The 16,609-nt window shown below is 58.9% G+C and overlaps 2 protein-coding genes across 2 annotated transcripts; one reads left to right on the forward strand and one right to left on the reverse strand.

Moving 5' to 3' along the window:
* Positions 1–536: 536 nt before the first annotated feature.
* Positions 537–1,436, forward strand: PSMB11 (proteasome subunit beta 11). The gene has a single exon (XM_070406539.1). It carries the CDS (start codon positions 537–539, stop codon positions 1,434–1,436), a length of 900 nt encoding a protein of 299 aa, XP_070262640.1.
* Positions 1,437–6,621: 5,185 nt separating this feature from the next.
* On the reverse strand, positions 6,622–16,284 carry CDH24 (cadherin 24). The gene is made up of 13 exons (XM_070426475.1): positions 16,222–16,284; positions 14,470–14,772; positions 13,994–14,288; positions 13,697–13,816; positions 13,458–13,625; positions 13,124–13,311; positions 12,508–12,761; positions 11,509–11,645; positions 9,107–9,228; positions 8,913–9,024; positions 8,444–8,692; positions 6,929–7,918; positions 6,622–6,841 (listed from the first exon to the last, which is right to left on the reverse strand). The coding sequence occupies exons 2-12, from the start codon at positions 14,668–14,670 to the stop codon at positions 7,422–7,424; spliced, it is 2,343 nt and encodes a 780-aa protein (XP_070282576.1). The 5' UTR covers positions 14,671–14,772; positions 16,222–16,284; the 3' UTR covers positions 6,622–6,841; positions 6,929–7,421.
* Between the last annotated feature and the right edge of the window lie 325 nt (positions 16,285–16,609).

The following is a 16,609-nucleotide window of genomic DNA, read 5'->3' on the forward strand; positions in this document are numbered from 1 at the left end:
GCATCGTGGTTCTCTGGCCTCATACCTCTGAGGCGAAAACCCCATATTCAGAACCCCCATCTCGGTGGGACCACAGCACCCTATTCTGACTACTTCAGAGGACTGACTTGTCTTTACTCATCCTTTTGGGCTGGGAGATCATTCAGGGCAGGGACAGGAAAAACAAGAGGAAGCCGGCTCTGTCCCTTTGGCTCGCACCTCCTTCCCTGGGCCGCACCTTCTCCAGGTGCCTGAGGATGACGGACAGGAGACTCCTTGGGCGAAGCTCAGGTGTGTCAGGGGCAGCGTCTTCCCAGCACCGGAAACTCCGCTGGCCTCGTCCTGTCTCCCCTCAGCGCTCCTCCGCTGAGGAGGGGGCTGCTCCAGCAGCCAGTCCCCCAGCCTAATGTGGGACTAGGGAGAAGTGAAGCCACAAGTCACACGCCTTCCTTGCCCGTTCTGGCTGCAGCACAGCTTTTCTTTAGCGTCCCTTTCCCCCACCTGACACTCACACAAAGCCCTGTGCTGCTCCTTCCAACCTTCACTCAGCTCCAGGGATGGCTCTGCAGGATGTGTGCAAGTGGCAGGCCCCCGACACGCAGGGACTGTCTCCTCACCTGTCTCCGGCCGGTGGCTGGGCTGTGCCCCGGGGCTGTGACCCTCAAACCTTCTTGAAGACCCATGGCCCCCAGCTGGCCCACGGCACCACCACGCTGGCCTTCCGCTTCCGTCATGGAGTCATCGCTGCGGCCGACACCCGCTCCTCCTGCAGCAACTACGTGGCGTGTCCAGCCTCCCGCAAGGTCATCCCCGTCCACCAGCACCTCCTGGGCACCACCTCCGGCACCTCCGCTGACTGCGCCACGTGGTACAGGGTGCTGCAGCGGGAGCTGCGGCTGCGGGCGCTGAGGGAGGGCCGGCTGCCCAGTGTGGCCAGCGCCGCCAAGCTCTTGTCCACCATGATGTCCCGCTACCGGGGGCTGGATCTGTGTGTGGCCACTGCTCTCTGTGGCTGGGACCGCTCCGGCCCGGCCCTCTTCTATGTCTACAGCGATGGCACCCGCCTGCAGGGGGACATCTTCTCGGTGGGCTCGGGGTCTCCCTATGCCTACGGCGTGCTGGACCGCGGCTACCGCTACGACATGACCACTCAGGAAGCCTACGCCCTGGCTCGCCGCGCCGTGGCCCACGCCACCCACCGTGACGCCTATTCTGGGGGTTCTGTGGACCTTTTCCATGTGCGGGAGAGTGGGTGGGAGTATGTGTCACGCAACGATGCCTGCGTGCTGTACTCGGAACTGCAGAAGCTCCCGGAGCCGGAGAAGCAAGAGGAGAAGGAGGCCAGCCAGGCCCATCCCGAACCTGCCACCCCCCACGGAGCTGGTGACGGTGGGGAACTTTCTGTGGGACGCCGACCAGGAGACTCGGGGCTCCCTGCAGAGACTGAGACTCTGTAAGAAGTGGCAGGACTTGGGGGGACCCAGTGCAGGGAGCGGGTGAAGGATGGGTGTGAGCGGCCTCACAGCCTCTGGCTCCAGCCCTTAGGGGTGGCCCGTTTCATTTGTTCCAAGTCACCCTCTCTCTCTGCAACCCAGAGCTACCGATGGTTCTGTCCGGCGTGTCCCTATTGGCGCCCAATAGATTGGTCCAGCCTCCTTCCAGCGCCAAGTCCTTTCAGAAATCCTCGCTGCGTGCCTGCTGGTGCCAGACGCTGGCTGTGCGAGGTGCCAGACCCTCATTCCCTGCCATCCTCTCTCTGCTTTCTCCACCCTACCCCCGTCTTTCCTCCTCCTCCATTTTAGTCCTTATCTCAGCTTCAGAGTCTGTCGTTTTCTCAGCTTGCTAAGGTGGGGAAGCCAGGCGGGGGGTGAGGTGGGGAGTAGCCCAAAGGGCCCAGGCTGGAGACGCAGAGCATTGCGGGGGGGGGGGGGGGGGGGGGGGGCCTGGTGGGTGGCGATGGGCTTCTCACCTGCTCTCCTAGCCGTCCCTCCCGCCGCCCCCATTTCATTCTAACTGAGTGAGTACAGTTCTGGGGTAACTCTCTGAGGCAAAAATTATCCTCATTTTACAGAAGAGGAAACATGCCCGAGGTCGCACAGTCCGCGGCAGACCTTCGGCTCCAGCGCAATGCTGCTTTAGCACAACCTCTCCGCCCAGGGCCTCTGCCTCACTTTCCTCCCTGCCACCAGGACAGAGCCCTGCAGGCATCTGGGGAGGGAGGTGGGGAGAGGAGCGGGCCAAGCCCATGCCAGTGGCCAGGGGTGACTGAAGCCAGAGGATCCTGAGGGCGTGGAGGGAGGGGTGGCCCAGGGAGGCTGCTCCCCCTGCGCCTCATGTGCCCTGCCTGCCAGGGCCTGGAACCGGCGCCACAGCTCACCTGTGCGCTGCTCTTTCGGGTCTGCTGTTGCTGCTGCCAGACTTCTCCTCCTCCTTCTTCCCTCTGCCTTCTTTCCAGCCTCCCCTTCCTGTAGCGGCCTCTGGGGCACGCAGGAAAGAGGGAGATGGCTGTGCCCGTGGGAACTATCAGGTTAGCTCGGCTTCTCCTGCCCCTCCTGGCCCCCTCCAGCTCCCTTGTAAGCCCTGACTTGGAGCTGCAGGCTGACAGCTCCCGGAGGGACACCCCCCAGTCCCTCCCGTTCCCAGAGAAAGCACGGTCAGCCAAGAGATGGGACCTGAAGGAAGGCTGCTGAACCGTCTTTCTCTATCCCACTCCTGCAGCCTCCATTCCACAGAGAACAGCCACTTCCCCCTCCTGACACGCCTCCCAGCCCCTAGGCCATCCTTGAGTTCCAACCCTGCACCTCAGGCTAAGGGGTCATCCAGGCAGGAGCTGGCCAGACAGAGGAGGCCTCCAGGCTCAGGCCTTGGGGGGGGGGGGGGGGCGGACGACGGGGGACGGGGGAATGGGGGAGGAAAGGTCAGGGAGCCCTAAGAAGGAAAGCAGTGGGGACAAAGGGGATGAAATTGTGATAGGGAAAAGCGACTGTAGAAAGGTGCCCAGGCCTGGCCTGTGTGGCTCAGTGGTTGAGCATCAATCTATAAACCAGGAGGTCATGGTTCGATTCCCAGTCAGGGCACATGCCCAGGTTGCAGGCTGGATCCCCAGTTGCGGGGGGCGGGGGGCGGGGGCGGCGTATAGGAAGCAGCCAATAAATTATTCTTTCTCATCAGTGATGTTTCTCTCTCTCTCTCTCCCTCTCCCTTCCTCTCTGAAATCAATAAAAATATATTTAAAAGAAAAGAGAAAGGTGTCCAGGCCCTAGCTGGGTTTTCTCAGTAGTTAGAGTGGCAGCCCATGGACCAAAGGGTCATGGATTTGATTCCCAATCAAGGGCCTGTACCTTGATCCCTGGCCCTGGTCCGGGTGTGCAGGAGGCAACCAATCAGTGTGTCTCTCTCACTTCAATGTTTCTCTCTCTCTTCTCCTCCTCCCTGCCTTCCACTCTCTCTGAAAATCAATGGAAAAAATATATTGGAGTAAGGATTTTTAAAAACAGGTGCCCAGTACAGGAGGACTAGCCTTCGAGCCAGGGTCCAGAATCTGGCCAGTGGCCTGTTCAGCAGCCCTTCTTCACCCCTCGCCTGCTCCTCAGCCTCAGGGGAGGGAAGGTGGGGCTCTGGAAAGAATAACTGGAGGTCAGGGACCCTGGCTAGCCTAGTCCTGGGGGAGCATAGGAGGAAGGGCAGCTTTGCCTAGGATTCAAGTGTTTAATGGAATCAGGCATAAGAGAGTGCCTCTCCATGTGCAGAGATGTGTGTGGGTCCTGTGTCCTGGTATGAGTGATCCAGGATAGGTGTGTGCAAGTGAGTGTGACGGGTGATGCATGTGTGGTTCCTGAGTGCAGAGACAGGAGACAGACTGGAAAAGCAGGAGCAACACTTGGATAAGGAGAGCAGGACCTTATTGGGGAGAAAGCCAGGCCTTGTCACTTCTTTTGGGAAAATGCTCCAGAGCAGTGGTCACCAACCTTTTGGACCTCACGGACCTCCAGTGGTCCGAGGACCACGGGTTGGCGACCCACTGCTCCAGAGTAAAGAGGAGGTGGGGTCAGGGCTCATTCCACCCTTCTGAACCCTCCTCCCACTATCCTGAGGCCTGGGAGTGAGAAGTAGAGGGAGGGAGTGGTGGTCTGGAGCCTGGATTGCCACCTGAGCCCAGCAAAAGGCTCTCTGGGAACTGCACGTAGCTGTCTCCTGGGATGTTCTGTGCCCCTCCACTTCCCATAGACTGGGAGGGAGGATGGAACCCAGACAAAGAGGGCAGCACAGGAGGGGTGTCCTCCTTCCTGTGTCTCCTTTACCCATTGCCTCTCCCCTTTCATGGTCCTGCCCTTCTTCACTCCTTTGACAGGTTCTGTCCTTCCAGAAGATAAGGTATTTGAAACCAGAGATAAGCCCAAGGGTCTTGCTGACCAGCCTGTTTCCCATGCCCTGTCCCCCCTTAAGTTTAATGAGTTGGGGAGGACCAGACCAGAGGAGGGTGTGGGGAGGGTTGGAAGAGCAGGCAAATGTATGCATTCACATCAACACACCCCTTACTACCCAGGAGTGGCCCATGGTCAGTTCTCCTTTTCTCCACTTATTCCTGAAGCCTGATGCAGCTATCAGAGAGAGACCAAAGGGGTAGGGATGTTACCTGTCCTGCCCTGAGCTGGAAAACCTTGTTCCTCTGACACCCTGCTTGGTGGGCTGCTTCCTCACCATCACCTGAGGCCTTTAGGGGGCAGACGGCCTGCTCTTACACAGGCCTTTCACAGTCAGGGGTCCAGTTCCAGCCTTCAGCAGAGGAAATGACAACTCCCGCCCTGGGGCAAGGGTCCTTGTTGTCCCACCACCTGGATGCCCTAACCAACCAGGTGTGGGAGGTGCGAGAGAAGGCAGTAACCCTTGAAGCAGCTTTCCTGATTGCCAGCACCCCACACTTGGAGGCGAGGGACACAAGGACCTGTCCTGACCCACCTACTCGAGTCTACAAGAGCCCCGCCTGGAGTTAGGAGGGAGGCCTGGGTGTTCACACTGACCCCTTCTCTGCTCAAGGAGTGGACATTGAGAGATGCTGGCTGCTCCCACTCAGCTCCCACCCCCCACCCCAGTTGGCTTTGATTCTGCCTCTCTGGTCCTCACCCTCCTCCTTTGTGCTCCATGAAGCATAAGACAATGGCTCAGCCAGCTGGCTCAGTGATTGAGTGTTGGTCTATGAACCAGGAGGTCACGGTTTGATTCCTGGTCAGGGCACATGCCCGGGTTGCAGGCTTGATCCCCAGTGGGGGGCATGCAGGAGGCAGCCAATCGATGATTCTCTCTCATCATTGGTGTTTCTATCTCTTTCCCCCTCTCCCTGCCTTTCTGAAATAAATTAAAACATATCTATAATAATAAAAGCATAATATGCTAATTAGACCAGACGTCCTTCCAGATGACTTTTTGGAAGAAGTCGGGGCTGCAAGGGAAGCCCAGGTACCAGGTGCCAGAGGGAAGCCGGTGCCAGCAGCTGGGGGAAGGAAGGCCTCCTCTTGCACAAATTTCATGTATCAGACCTCTAGTCCTATATAATAAAGAGCTAATATGCTAATTAGACTGGACGGACAACCTTCCAGAACAACCAGTGGGTGGGGGGTGGGGCTGTGGGGCTGCGAGGCAGCCAGGGGAAGGAAGACCTACTCTTGTACAAATTTTGTGCATCGGGTCTCTAGTATATATAGAAAAGAGAATAAGACAGTGGACTGGGGAGAGTTAAAGGTTGGGGCAGGAGGCCCGGATTCAGTGTGACTGTGCCATCTCACACTGGCCCACCCTTTGCCCAATGGGCACCACAGGCCCCAAGAGAGATGGGCTTGTCTCCCCCCCCCCCACCCACACAAACATTTTTTCTTTGTCTGAAGTCCCTCTTCTTTTCTTCTTAGCCTTTTTTTTTTTTTTAATCCTCACCCAAGGATATTTTTCCATTGATTTTTTTTTTTTTTAGAGAGAGTGAAAGACAGAGAGAAATATTGATGTGAGAAAAACACATTGACTGGCTGCCTCCTACAGGAGCCCCAACCAGGGCCCCGGGAGGAGTCTGCAACCCAAGTACGTGCCCTTGGCTAGAATCGAACCCTGGACCCTTTGATCCACAGGCCAACACTAGCCACTGAGCCAAACCAGCTAAGGCTCTTCTTTCATCTCTCCTCCTCTCTTCTCTGTAGCCCTCACCCTCTACTTCTTTCCATCCTCCCCTCTGGCCAGTCCCCACATCTTAATTTCCTAGGACAGTTTGAGAACAACAGGGAACCCAAAGAGTTGGTGGTAGGAGTGGGGCACAAGTCATTATTTCCTTACTTCCTGAATGGAAGCAACGCAAACCCTCCTCTGTCTAGAGCAGCGGTCGCCAGCCGGTGGTCCGCGGACCACTGGTGGTCCGTGAGGTCCAAAAGGTTGGTGACCGCTGGACTGCCCCGCAAAGGAGAAAGAATGAGCCAGAGGGAATAAGCGTAGGCCTCTCCTCCCGCCCTTTGGCACAGTGAAGCTCCATACAGAAGCCTGAGTGCAGAAACAGAACAGGGCTCCAGCTTTACAAAATAAAGTGTTTGTTTATTATGAAATTAGAGATGGAGGCTCCTCCCCATCCTCCCTCTTTCCCCTTCCCCAGCTGCCTCCCCCTTTCCTTCCCCTCCCCTCCCGCTGGGGCCTGGGAAGCACACAGACAATGCCCAGAGCTGGGATGCCAACAGCCTGGCAGAGCTCCAGGGAGGCAGCCAAGTGTGTGTGTATGTGTGGGGTGGTGCTGGAGCTCTCCCCTGGGGTGGGCTGGCTCCCTTTCTCTGCTGGAGGCCAGGAGAGCCAGGATGGGCCATGAGTGATGGATGGAACCATGCGGGAAGGTCTGTAAAGACAGGAAAGCCTAGTTAGAGGTAGTGAGTGGGGGAGGGCTTCGGGCCACCTGCGCCCCACACAATCTCGGGGCACTGACCTGGGGCCGAACATCCCCTGCAGGAAGATGGGCAGCAGTGGCTGGAAGTTTCTCTTGCGTTTGGGATGGACAACGGCAAAAAAACAGAAATCCAGTCACAGGGACCCAGAGAGAAATGGGGCAGATGTGGGCAGGAGACAGACACAAGCATGTGTGTGGGGGCAAGGGAGACAGAGAGCATGTGAGGTTCAGAATCCAGAGACAAAAACAGAGCCACGGAGAAGGTGGAATCACAGTGACAGAACAGAGATTCAGTCGGAGCCACACAACCCAGACCCAGACGGAGCTCCAGGGACAAGAGGTCCCTGGAGAGAGACACAGAAGACTCAGGAGGGGGGAGGGAGGAACGGGGTGCCTGGGGGACCAGGGACCAGGGACACAGGGAGGGGGAAAAGGCTTGGGGCCCCTGGGCTGCTGCCGCCTGCTCAGACACCGGGGTTCACTCAGAGGGCCGGTGCGGGCTCCCCTACCATGGCCGGCAGGGCAGCCCGACTCAGGGCGCCGGGGGCTCCTTGGCCCCGTACAGCTCGGCCAGGGTGCGGAAGAGCGGCCCCCAGTCATCCAGCGGCTCCGCGGGGCCAGGCGCGCCGCCGGCCTCGGAGCCGAGGGAGCTGAGGGAGCCGCAGGACGATCCGCGGCCCTCGTAGCCGTACACCTGCACCGAGTCGTAGGGCGGCACGCTGGGGTCCTCGTCGGCCTCGCGGAGCCGCAGCGCCAGGAGCTGGGCCACGTCGGCGGGGCCGGGGCCCGGGGGCCGGGGCTGGCGCGGCGCCCGAGCCCGGGGGAGCACGTCCCGGCGCGCGGGAGGCCCGGGGGCCGGCAGCGCCCCGTCGGGGTTCTGCAGGGCACTGATGTCGAAGGCCTCCGTGTCCTCTTCCCCGCCGCCCTCATCGTCGTAGGTGATGATGTTTTCCCTGACGTCCTCCTCCTCCAGCACCATCAGTGCTTCCTGCTTTTGGCGCCGCAGGGCCGCGAAGAGCACCACCAGGGCTGGGGGAGAGGACGGGGCGCTGAGCCTGCGCGGGCGGCAGGGGGTGGGTGACAGTGTGGCCTGGGGGTGGCAAGCCCTAGGTCTGACGTCTAGTGAATGAACTTTGTGTGAGTCCAGACTTCAGCCCTTACCTGTTGTGTGAGCAGGGGAAGTTGGCTAACTTGTCCAAACCTCTTTGACCCTTAGATCGATTGCTCGTATGGAAAACAGGGAAAGCATTTACCTCGCAGGGTTGTCAAAAGGATGAAATGAAATACCATTAAGTGATGTGCCCAGGGCCACCTGTGGCCCAGAGTTGGGGCTCAATAAACAGTTTTTATGGCTTGTCACTGCCACTGCAGACCAGCAGGTCAGGCATGTGAGGCCAGAGCTTTTCTCTTGGATGCATCAGGCAGTGTGACAACCCAGGCACGAGGGTCCCTGTAAGCCCGAGGGTGGATTTCCCTAAGTCCAGGGTCCTGATGCCTCTCCACATCCCCAAGGACCTGGACCCCACATCTGTGTCCCACTGTGGCCCGACTCACCAAGCAGGGTGCCCACACAGGTGACGATGGCGAGCAGGGCCCCGGTGCTGAGCCCAGCGGGTGAGAGCTGAGCCTCGGGCCGGCAGGATGCCACGGAGCCGTCGGGCCGGCAGCGGCACATGCTGACGGTCACTGTGGCAGTGCTGCTCAGTGCTGGGGTCCCCCAGTCCCACAGTTCTATGGGAACGAGGTAGGGGGCCTGGCGGGGCGGAGCAGGACGAGAGGGCAGCAGCAGGCTGGCAGAGCCATCTGTGGGAGAGAGGAGGTGTTACGACATCTCCTGGGATACCTTCCCAGTAGGGTCAGGCTGGCCCATGGAGACAGCTTCCCATGGGGAAGGTTTACAGTCAGCAAACAGAGCAAATCCACAGCTCCTTTCTGTTAGGAAGAGAGACCAGACAGGGGGTCAGGGGTCAGGGAGGCTGGAGATAGAGAGGAGCAGGGAGGCAAGCACGGACAGGCCACCCACCTCGGTTGTCCCGGACAGTGAAGTTGGCATCAGGACCCAGAGGACCTTGAAGGGAGACACGGCTACTGTTGCCAGCTTCGTCTCTGTCCAAAGCCCGGATGACCTGAATCAGCTGGGAGGAAGAAAACAGGCCTGTATGGAGTGGGCAGCCAGGGAGGTCTTGCGGTCCCAACCCCTCTGTCTCAGCAGCTCACCTGGCCAGGGGCTGCAGAATCACACACGAAGGTGTCGTAGGGCTCAGCCAGCTGGGGAGCATTGTCATTCTCATCCAAGGTCTGGATGGCCACTTGCACACGGGAGGCCTGTGCGGAGCTGTCTGAAGCCAGAACACGAACACATACACCCCACACACGCAGACACAACATACATGGTGCATGGGCATGGATGTCACATGCAGCACATAGCATGCACATGCAACACACATGCATGCAATTTGCAAGTAGCAAACATTTTGCAATGAATGGAACAAGACCAAGTGCATACAACATTCATGTAGTGCCCAAGACATGTGCAATACACAATATACATTGACAGGAAGGTAGCACCCATGATTTACATAAACAATAACCCACATGTAGGGCACATACACCATAAATGAAGGGTAGACAGAAGGTGCATATAGATTGCATTTAGACAATAGCCATGAAATACACAAGCACAGGCATACCATATATTAGGACACTCAGCATTGAAAATAAATGCAACATACATGAAGTGGATGTTCAGTGTACACAGTGGGTACAGTATCCCCCAACCCCCAGATAATGCATTTTCATGCCCGGCATCGGTGGGAGGACACACACACACACACACACACACACACACCACGCCCCATCAGAGGAAGGCTGTGGTGCAGCAATGAGTATCACTTAGAATTGACCTTGGGGAGGGAGGCGCTGCATGCTGCACAGGGTACAGAGCCTGGGCACCACAGGCAGATGCAGGCCCCTCTTCTCCCGTCCCTTCATCAGGTGGCTCCCACCACTACCCTGCCTCGCTCCTCCCTGCCAGTGGCCCCAAGAGAGAATGGAAATAGGTGCATCCCTGCTCACCCTAGTGCTCACCTCTCCTAGGCTGATCCCTTTAATATCGCCCTCACCCCCCACACGGAGAGAGCTGAAGGTCGCAGCCTGGCAAAGGAGGCTGAGTGGGCTGCCTGGCTAAAGGTTGGGGATACACCAGAGACAGGATGGGGCTGGGATCCATTCCTTCACTGCACTAAGGGCCCAGGATCTGCTGGTTGATACTGGGGTTCCAGTGGGGAGCAGGACTTGGCAGAAGGGTGAAAAGACAGTGAGGGGAAACACACACACACACACACACACACAGCTGGTTATGTGTACACAGGCAGCCATAACACACACTATATATACACTCAGGAACACTCAGGGACAGACAGGCATGCACTGCCACGTGACACACAGCTGCACGGACATACCTATACAAGTACGATTTAACACGTATGACAGCGGTGTGGTGAGAGGACATAGCTCAGACTCTGTAGCCTGACTGGGTCTGCCTGTTCCATCACTTCATCTCTGTGTGACCTTGGAAATATCTTTAACTTGCCTTTGCTTGAGTTTTCTCATTGTAAAATGGGGAAATAATCATACCTCCCTCACAAATTTGTGGTGATGATTAAATGAATAAATCTACATTTGGTACTAAGACAAGTGCCTGATATACAATAAGTAATAAGTTATTATTATCTGTCCATAAACACTCACATATATAAAACAACAGACAGAACCAGCTACGTGTACCTATCATTATATACATTCAATTACACATATGCATAAATAACGTAAATGTAATTCTACACACTCAACTACATATACATATATATAGACATGTACTCATAAATATATATGTGAGCATATGTCCTTTTCATACACATGGAATTATACTCACACGTAAGTGGACAACACGCAGACACATACATTAGCTCTTGACTGACATGCAAACATCTACACACCACAGTGACAACTCCCATGGATGGGACACAGCAAATGTAGTGCACCCTGGGCCTGAGCAGGGGTGATAAGGAGAGACTGACAGAGGGGAGGGGGCTCCCTGCTTCCATGGGCCAGAGCTGCCCAGAGAGAGGCCGCTGAACCACGCTGCTGGTGACTGGTGACTGACAGGGGCAGGAGAGGGGCCAGCCTTCTCCCCTACCTTGAGGATTCCCCGCAGGGCTTCCCTGGGAGTGACCACTAGGGCCCCCCAACCAGCCCCCAGAGCAGGTCCCAGCCCTTCCCCGGCTCTTGGCTTCATCCTGAAGCAGAGAGTACACAGGGTGGGTCTACCAGGGTGCAGGCTGGGATTTTTAGGGTTTGGGAGCTATTTGAGGTTACACTTACTTTGGAGATGAGAAAAGTCAGGTATGGGAGTGAATTTAAGGTCAGAATGCTCTAGCAGACCCACCAGCCTAGGAGAGCAGGCCTGCCTGATGGTGGTGATCCAGACTGGGGACCGAGGACACGGGGGAGGGGCCGATGCAGTACCCTTCCTCCCCCTGCGCCCACGCTCAGGGACAGTCCCTCTGCCAGGAGGCTGCTGCCTTCTCCAGGCCTCCCGGGGGCCCAGGACTCCTCACCAAGCTCTGTGGCCAGCACTGTGAGGTTGTGCCAGACTCGAGCCTCGCGGTCCAGGGGCACAGCTGTGCGGATGGTGCCGTCCTCAGGCTCGATGGAGAAGCAGCGCTCCACATCCGAGTGGGGGAGGATGGAGTATCTGGTGAAGACAGAGTAGAACTGGGGCTGATCTGGGGGCAGGGCCACAGCTTGCTGCTCTCCCCGCCTCCTTCTGTCCCCCTTACTGGCCTCCTGCCCCATGCACCCACAACCGTAACTCACAGTGGTTCCCCTTAAAAGACAATGTCCCTGGGAAGTCATCAACATTAAATACCTGTCATGAAACTCAGGGGGACTGGGTTTCGTAGGGGTCGGGGAGAGAGACAGAAAGAGGTAGAAGTGGGGAGACACTGCCTGTCTTTCAGACTCTGGGCTCTGTTCTGGGGACCTGATCTGTGTTCTAGCTCTGCTCTGCCCCAGACCCACTGTGGGACCTTGGGCAAATGGTTTAACCTCTGTCTCCTCAACTGCAAAATGGGAATGAGACCAGCTCCTCCCTCAGTGCTGGGAGGTGGGAAGAGGGGTTCTTCTCCGGGCACAGCTCAGGTTTGATGCCCAGCTCTGCCACTCACTGACCAGGTGACCTTGGGCAAGTTACTAACCCTCACAGGGCCTATCCTCGCAAGACTGGTGACGGAGACGCTCCTTCATAGGGCAGTTGTGAGAATTAAATGTCAGTGTGACAAGTTGAGGGAGACTCCAGTGAGAGCAACCAGGATCAAGCACACTCGGCCGGTGACATCACATCTGCTTGCACTGCCACTGGGAGGCACCTCTCTCATCCACCCAGAGGGATGGGTGGAGAGTCGGGAGTGTTGAGCCAGGTCCTCCGGCCCTCCCCTGGCCCCAGGCCCCCAGGGAGGGAGACCTCTGCCAGGAGGCGAGACACATCCTCCAAGGGACTAGACCGCCCCTGGGCACCTTCCCCCAGGCCTGGCCCTGCCCTGACACCCTCCACTCACCTGATCAGGCTGGCAGGGGAGTCCAGGTCAGTGGCTGAGACCTGGCCCACCAGGGTCCCAGGAGCCTTGTTCTCGGGCACCACCAGGTGGTAGGCTGCCTGGGTGAAGGCGGGCGGCTCTGGGGCGTCCTGCACCGCTATCCGCACTGAGGCCACATCCTTGAAGGGCCCTCGCCGCAGGTAGGCTGGGTCAATGAGCGTGTTGGTGGCCTCCACACGGAAGGAGTAGGAGTGACGGGTCTCAAAGTCTAGGGACTACGGCAGGGGAGGTGGAGTGACTGAGACATGTAGAAACCAGGGCAGGCCCAGGCTCCCGGAGGGTGAGGAGTCCTTTCCCCAGAAGCACCCAGTGCTCAGCCCACCTCAGAGAGGGCCAGTGGCCTTGGTGGTCAAGGGTGGGGGCAGATGACTTCGTGAGTAACTCTAGGTTTACCCCCAGCTCTATCACAGACTCTGATATATGAAGTCTTGAGCCCCAGGCTCAAGATGAGGGGATGGCTATGATTTCTGAGCTCTAACAGCTTCCTGAGTCTGTTCTAGCCCAGCAAGAAGTGTGTCCCGGGGGCAGGAGGTGGGTATGAGTGAGTCTCGCAAGTGTTAGCAGACAAGAGGCTAACCTTTCGGACAGTGAGGAGCCCATCTCGACCTTGGGCGTCTGTGCTGATGCTGAAGGCCTCGGACCCCTCCCCATCTAGGATGCTGTATGCCATGAGGGCGTTGTCCCCCAGGTCTGGGTCCTGGGCCCGAAGCCGGCCCACCAGGGTGCCTGGCCCAGCTGTCTCCACCACTGAGAACTGGTACAGGCCTTGGGGGTGGATGGAGGGGAGACATTCTCAGAGAGGTCCCCAACCCTCCTCCCTCCCCCAGCACTTCCTTCTTCCGGAGCCTGGCTGGGGGAGGAGTGGGGTGGGTGGTCAAAGGATGGCTCAGGTGGCAGCACTGGCCCCTTACTCTGAGGGAACTTGGGGGGATTGTCGTTGACATCGCTGAGGGTGACCGTCACCGTAGTACTGCCCGACAGCCCCCCCATGTGGCCGCCCATGTCCTTGGCCTGAATCACCACCAAGAACTCCTCCTGTGTCTCTCGGTCCATGTTGGGGATGGCGGTACGCACGACTCCTACGGAGAGACACTGGGTCAAGGGGTGCCTCTCCCATGGCTGCCCCACCACTCCCGACCCCTGTCCTCACCAGTCTGGGGGTCCACGGAGAAGAAAGGCAGTCCATCCAGCACAGTGTACACCAGCTTGGCGCTGTTCCCGTAGCTGGGGTCATCGGCGTCGTGAGCAGTCACCTGGATGACTGATGTCCCTGTGGGGGATCCCGGCACCCCACTCAGCAGGGGCAGGGCCAGGAGGGGGAGAATAGCAGATGAGGGGAACCCAGACATGAGCAGGCCTGAATCGAAGGATTCGGTTTTGGGGCAGAAAGCAAGGGGAAGGAGAGAAGAGGAGGTGGGATCTGCGTGTTTACACCTGGGGTACTCACCGACGTTGGACATCTCGGGAACTGTGGCGTGGTAGGGCCCGAGGGGGAAGATGGGGGGATTGTCGTTGATGTCTTGCACCTTGATGATGAACTCTGACGGGGGCTCCAGGGGACGGTTGGAGGCTCGGTCCACGGCTTGGGCCAGCAGCACATACTGTGCCTTCTCCTCCCGGTCCAGGCTCTTGGTGACATGGATATTGCCTGTGGCCTCGTCAATCACAAACACGGTGCCTGCCCCCTCCCCGGTCAGCAGGTACTTGGTGCGGCCCTCACCCCGATCCACATCCGAGTGCAGCTGTGAGGGTCGGAGGAAAATGGCAGCAGGTTCCACACACAGGAACAGCAGGTTAACGAGTCTAAGTCTAGGACTGAGTGGAGTGTTAGGAGTCCTGAGGGACCAAGGTCATTGCAGAAATGATGAAGTGACAGGGCAGGGCTTGAGAGTCAAGGTAGCCACAGGAGAGCTTGATCCTTACCTTGCCAATGAGGACGGGCTCTGGACCGGCATATTCCTCGATGACAAAGAACTGGTTCCACACCCAGCTCCTTCGGGTCCGCAGCAGTGCTGGTCCTGGGCCCCTCCGGGCCCCTTCCCAGGCCCGGGCGGGGGCTGCCAGGCGCCCCATGCAGCCCCAACCACCCAGCCAGGCCAGCAGGAGCCTCACCAGGCCCCACATGTTTGGGCTCTAGCCAGGGCTCTGTTCACTGTGCCCAGGTGCTGAGGCATGAGCTGACTGGGGCAGAGGGGCACATGCTGGGGCTATCCCATGGATCCACACCTGCAGGACAGGTAGCCGTTCAGGGTCAAGGAAACACTTAACCCTCCCTAAGCCAGAGGTAGACGCTCTACGGAACCAGACTCCCCCTGCCCAGAACCCAGACGAAGACAGAGAGCAGACAGTCTGGTCCTCCCCTCCACCCGGCTCTGCCTGTATTCACCTCCAGCCCTCCAAGCTGATAAATCTCCAGCCAGTCAATTCTGAATAGAGAAGCTGGGGAAGAAAACAGGCGAGGGGGTGCTGGGAGGGCATGAAAGCCCATGTTGCACATGCAGCAGGGGGCTGGAGGAGATGGGTGCCACCCGGGAAAGGCTTACAACCCGGGGGTTGGGATGCGTGGAGTTGTGTAGGGTCAGGTTGAAATCACAAGGAGTGCAGCCTGAAACAGGCTTGAGAGCCCTTGCAAGTCCCTCCCCCCGGAGGAACCTGCCCCCGGCCCACACTGCCAGCTGAAGTCCTTGAAAGGGACCTGGGCTCATGAGGCAGAGTGGGGGGCCAGGGCTGAGGGAAGAGGGGGTAGAGTTGGGGGCAGAGCCAGTAGACTAGGGAGGAGGAAGAGACACAGCGTGATGGGGGGTGAGACCAAGACTGGACTGTCCAGCAGAGACAGAGACAGAATGGCAGTGAGACTGAAGGAGAGATCAAAGGAGGCTGCCTGGTGTCTGAAAGGCAGACAAGAGTCATAGGTACTGGTCTGGGGAATGGAAGGGAAGGGGCAGAGGGGCTTGGCGTGTGTGAGGGGCAGGCAGGTCAGCCTCAGCTGCAGGGGTCTGACCAGGCCGCCTGAACTTCCTTCTGGGAGAGGGGGTGGCTAGGAGGGGCTTCGGGTGGGAGCTAGAGTGAGGACCCCTCCCACGGCCATCTCCTCCCTCTGTCCTAGGGGTGGGGGGGACCCGCAGGTAGCGGTGGCTGCCTCCATCCTCCCCGGGAGCAGACACACACCTGATAATCCTTCCCCTCCCGAGGGAAGAGGAAAGCCAGGAGGGAAGCCGGGGACCAGAGAGGGAGGCGGGACGAGGAGGGAAGGCAGGAATAGAGTGGAAAACAGGATAGTGGGAAGGGGAGAGGAGCGGGAAGGAATAGGGGAAGGAAAGGAGAGCGGGAAAAGAGAGGAGAGAGACAGGAAGGAGAGACGAAGGTAGAGGAAGAAAAAGGCAAAGAGGAAGTGGAGATGGGGAAAGACAGGTCAAGAGGGAGAGAGAAGGGTTGGGGAGACAGGGAAGGGGCAGAGATGGCAAACTGGCAGAGAGAAGAGACATCGAGGGAGAGGAAAAGGGGGAAAGAGGGCGGGAGGTGCGAGGGGAGAAGGGAGAGGTAGAGCGCGGGAGAAGGGAGCCGGCAGCAGGCTCTCAGCCGCGGAGCGCACTGCTCTGAAGACACCCGCAGACTGCGGGCCCCCTGCTGCCCCTCCGCGGATCCCCGACCCCGGGCTCCAGGACAGGCCCTTACCTGGCAGTGTTGAAGGGCCCCGTCCGGCGGGGAGCACCCCCGCCCGCCCCCGTTGCCGGGTCCCGGGGGCGCAGCCCGAGCCGATCCGAGCGGGCGCCGCGGCTCCGCTGCAGGTCTGAGCGGCCCCGGCGAGAACAAGGGAGCGAGACGGAGGGGGCGGGGGAAGGAGGCTCCGCCTGCGGAGGAGCGAGGCAGCTCCGCGCCGCGCGGGAGAGGAGAGCCCAGCCTCCGACCCTCCCCGGCCAGCCCGGCCCGCGCGGCGGGGGCGGGGGCGGCGCCGCCAGGCCGCGGGGCGCATACAGATGCACCACCCCTCCCGGGCCCGGCCCGCAGCGAGGCACTTGGGTGGACGTCCAGGCCAGGTCCCCAGAGCTGGCGGGAGGGTGCA

This window comes from Myotis yumanensis, unplaced genomic scaffold, assembly GCF_028538775.1.
Source record: "Myotis yumanensis isolate MYYU_CA2020_CCGP unplaced genomic scaffold, mMyoYum1.0.hap1 SCAF_1, whole genome shotgun sequence".
Lineage (NCBI taxonomy): Eukaryota > Metazoa > Chordata > Mammalia > Chiroptera > Vespertilionidae > Myotis > Myotis yumanensis.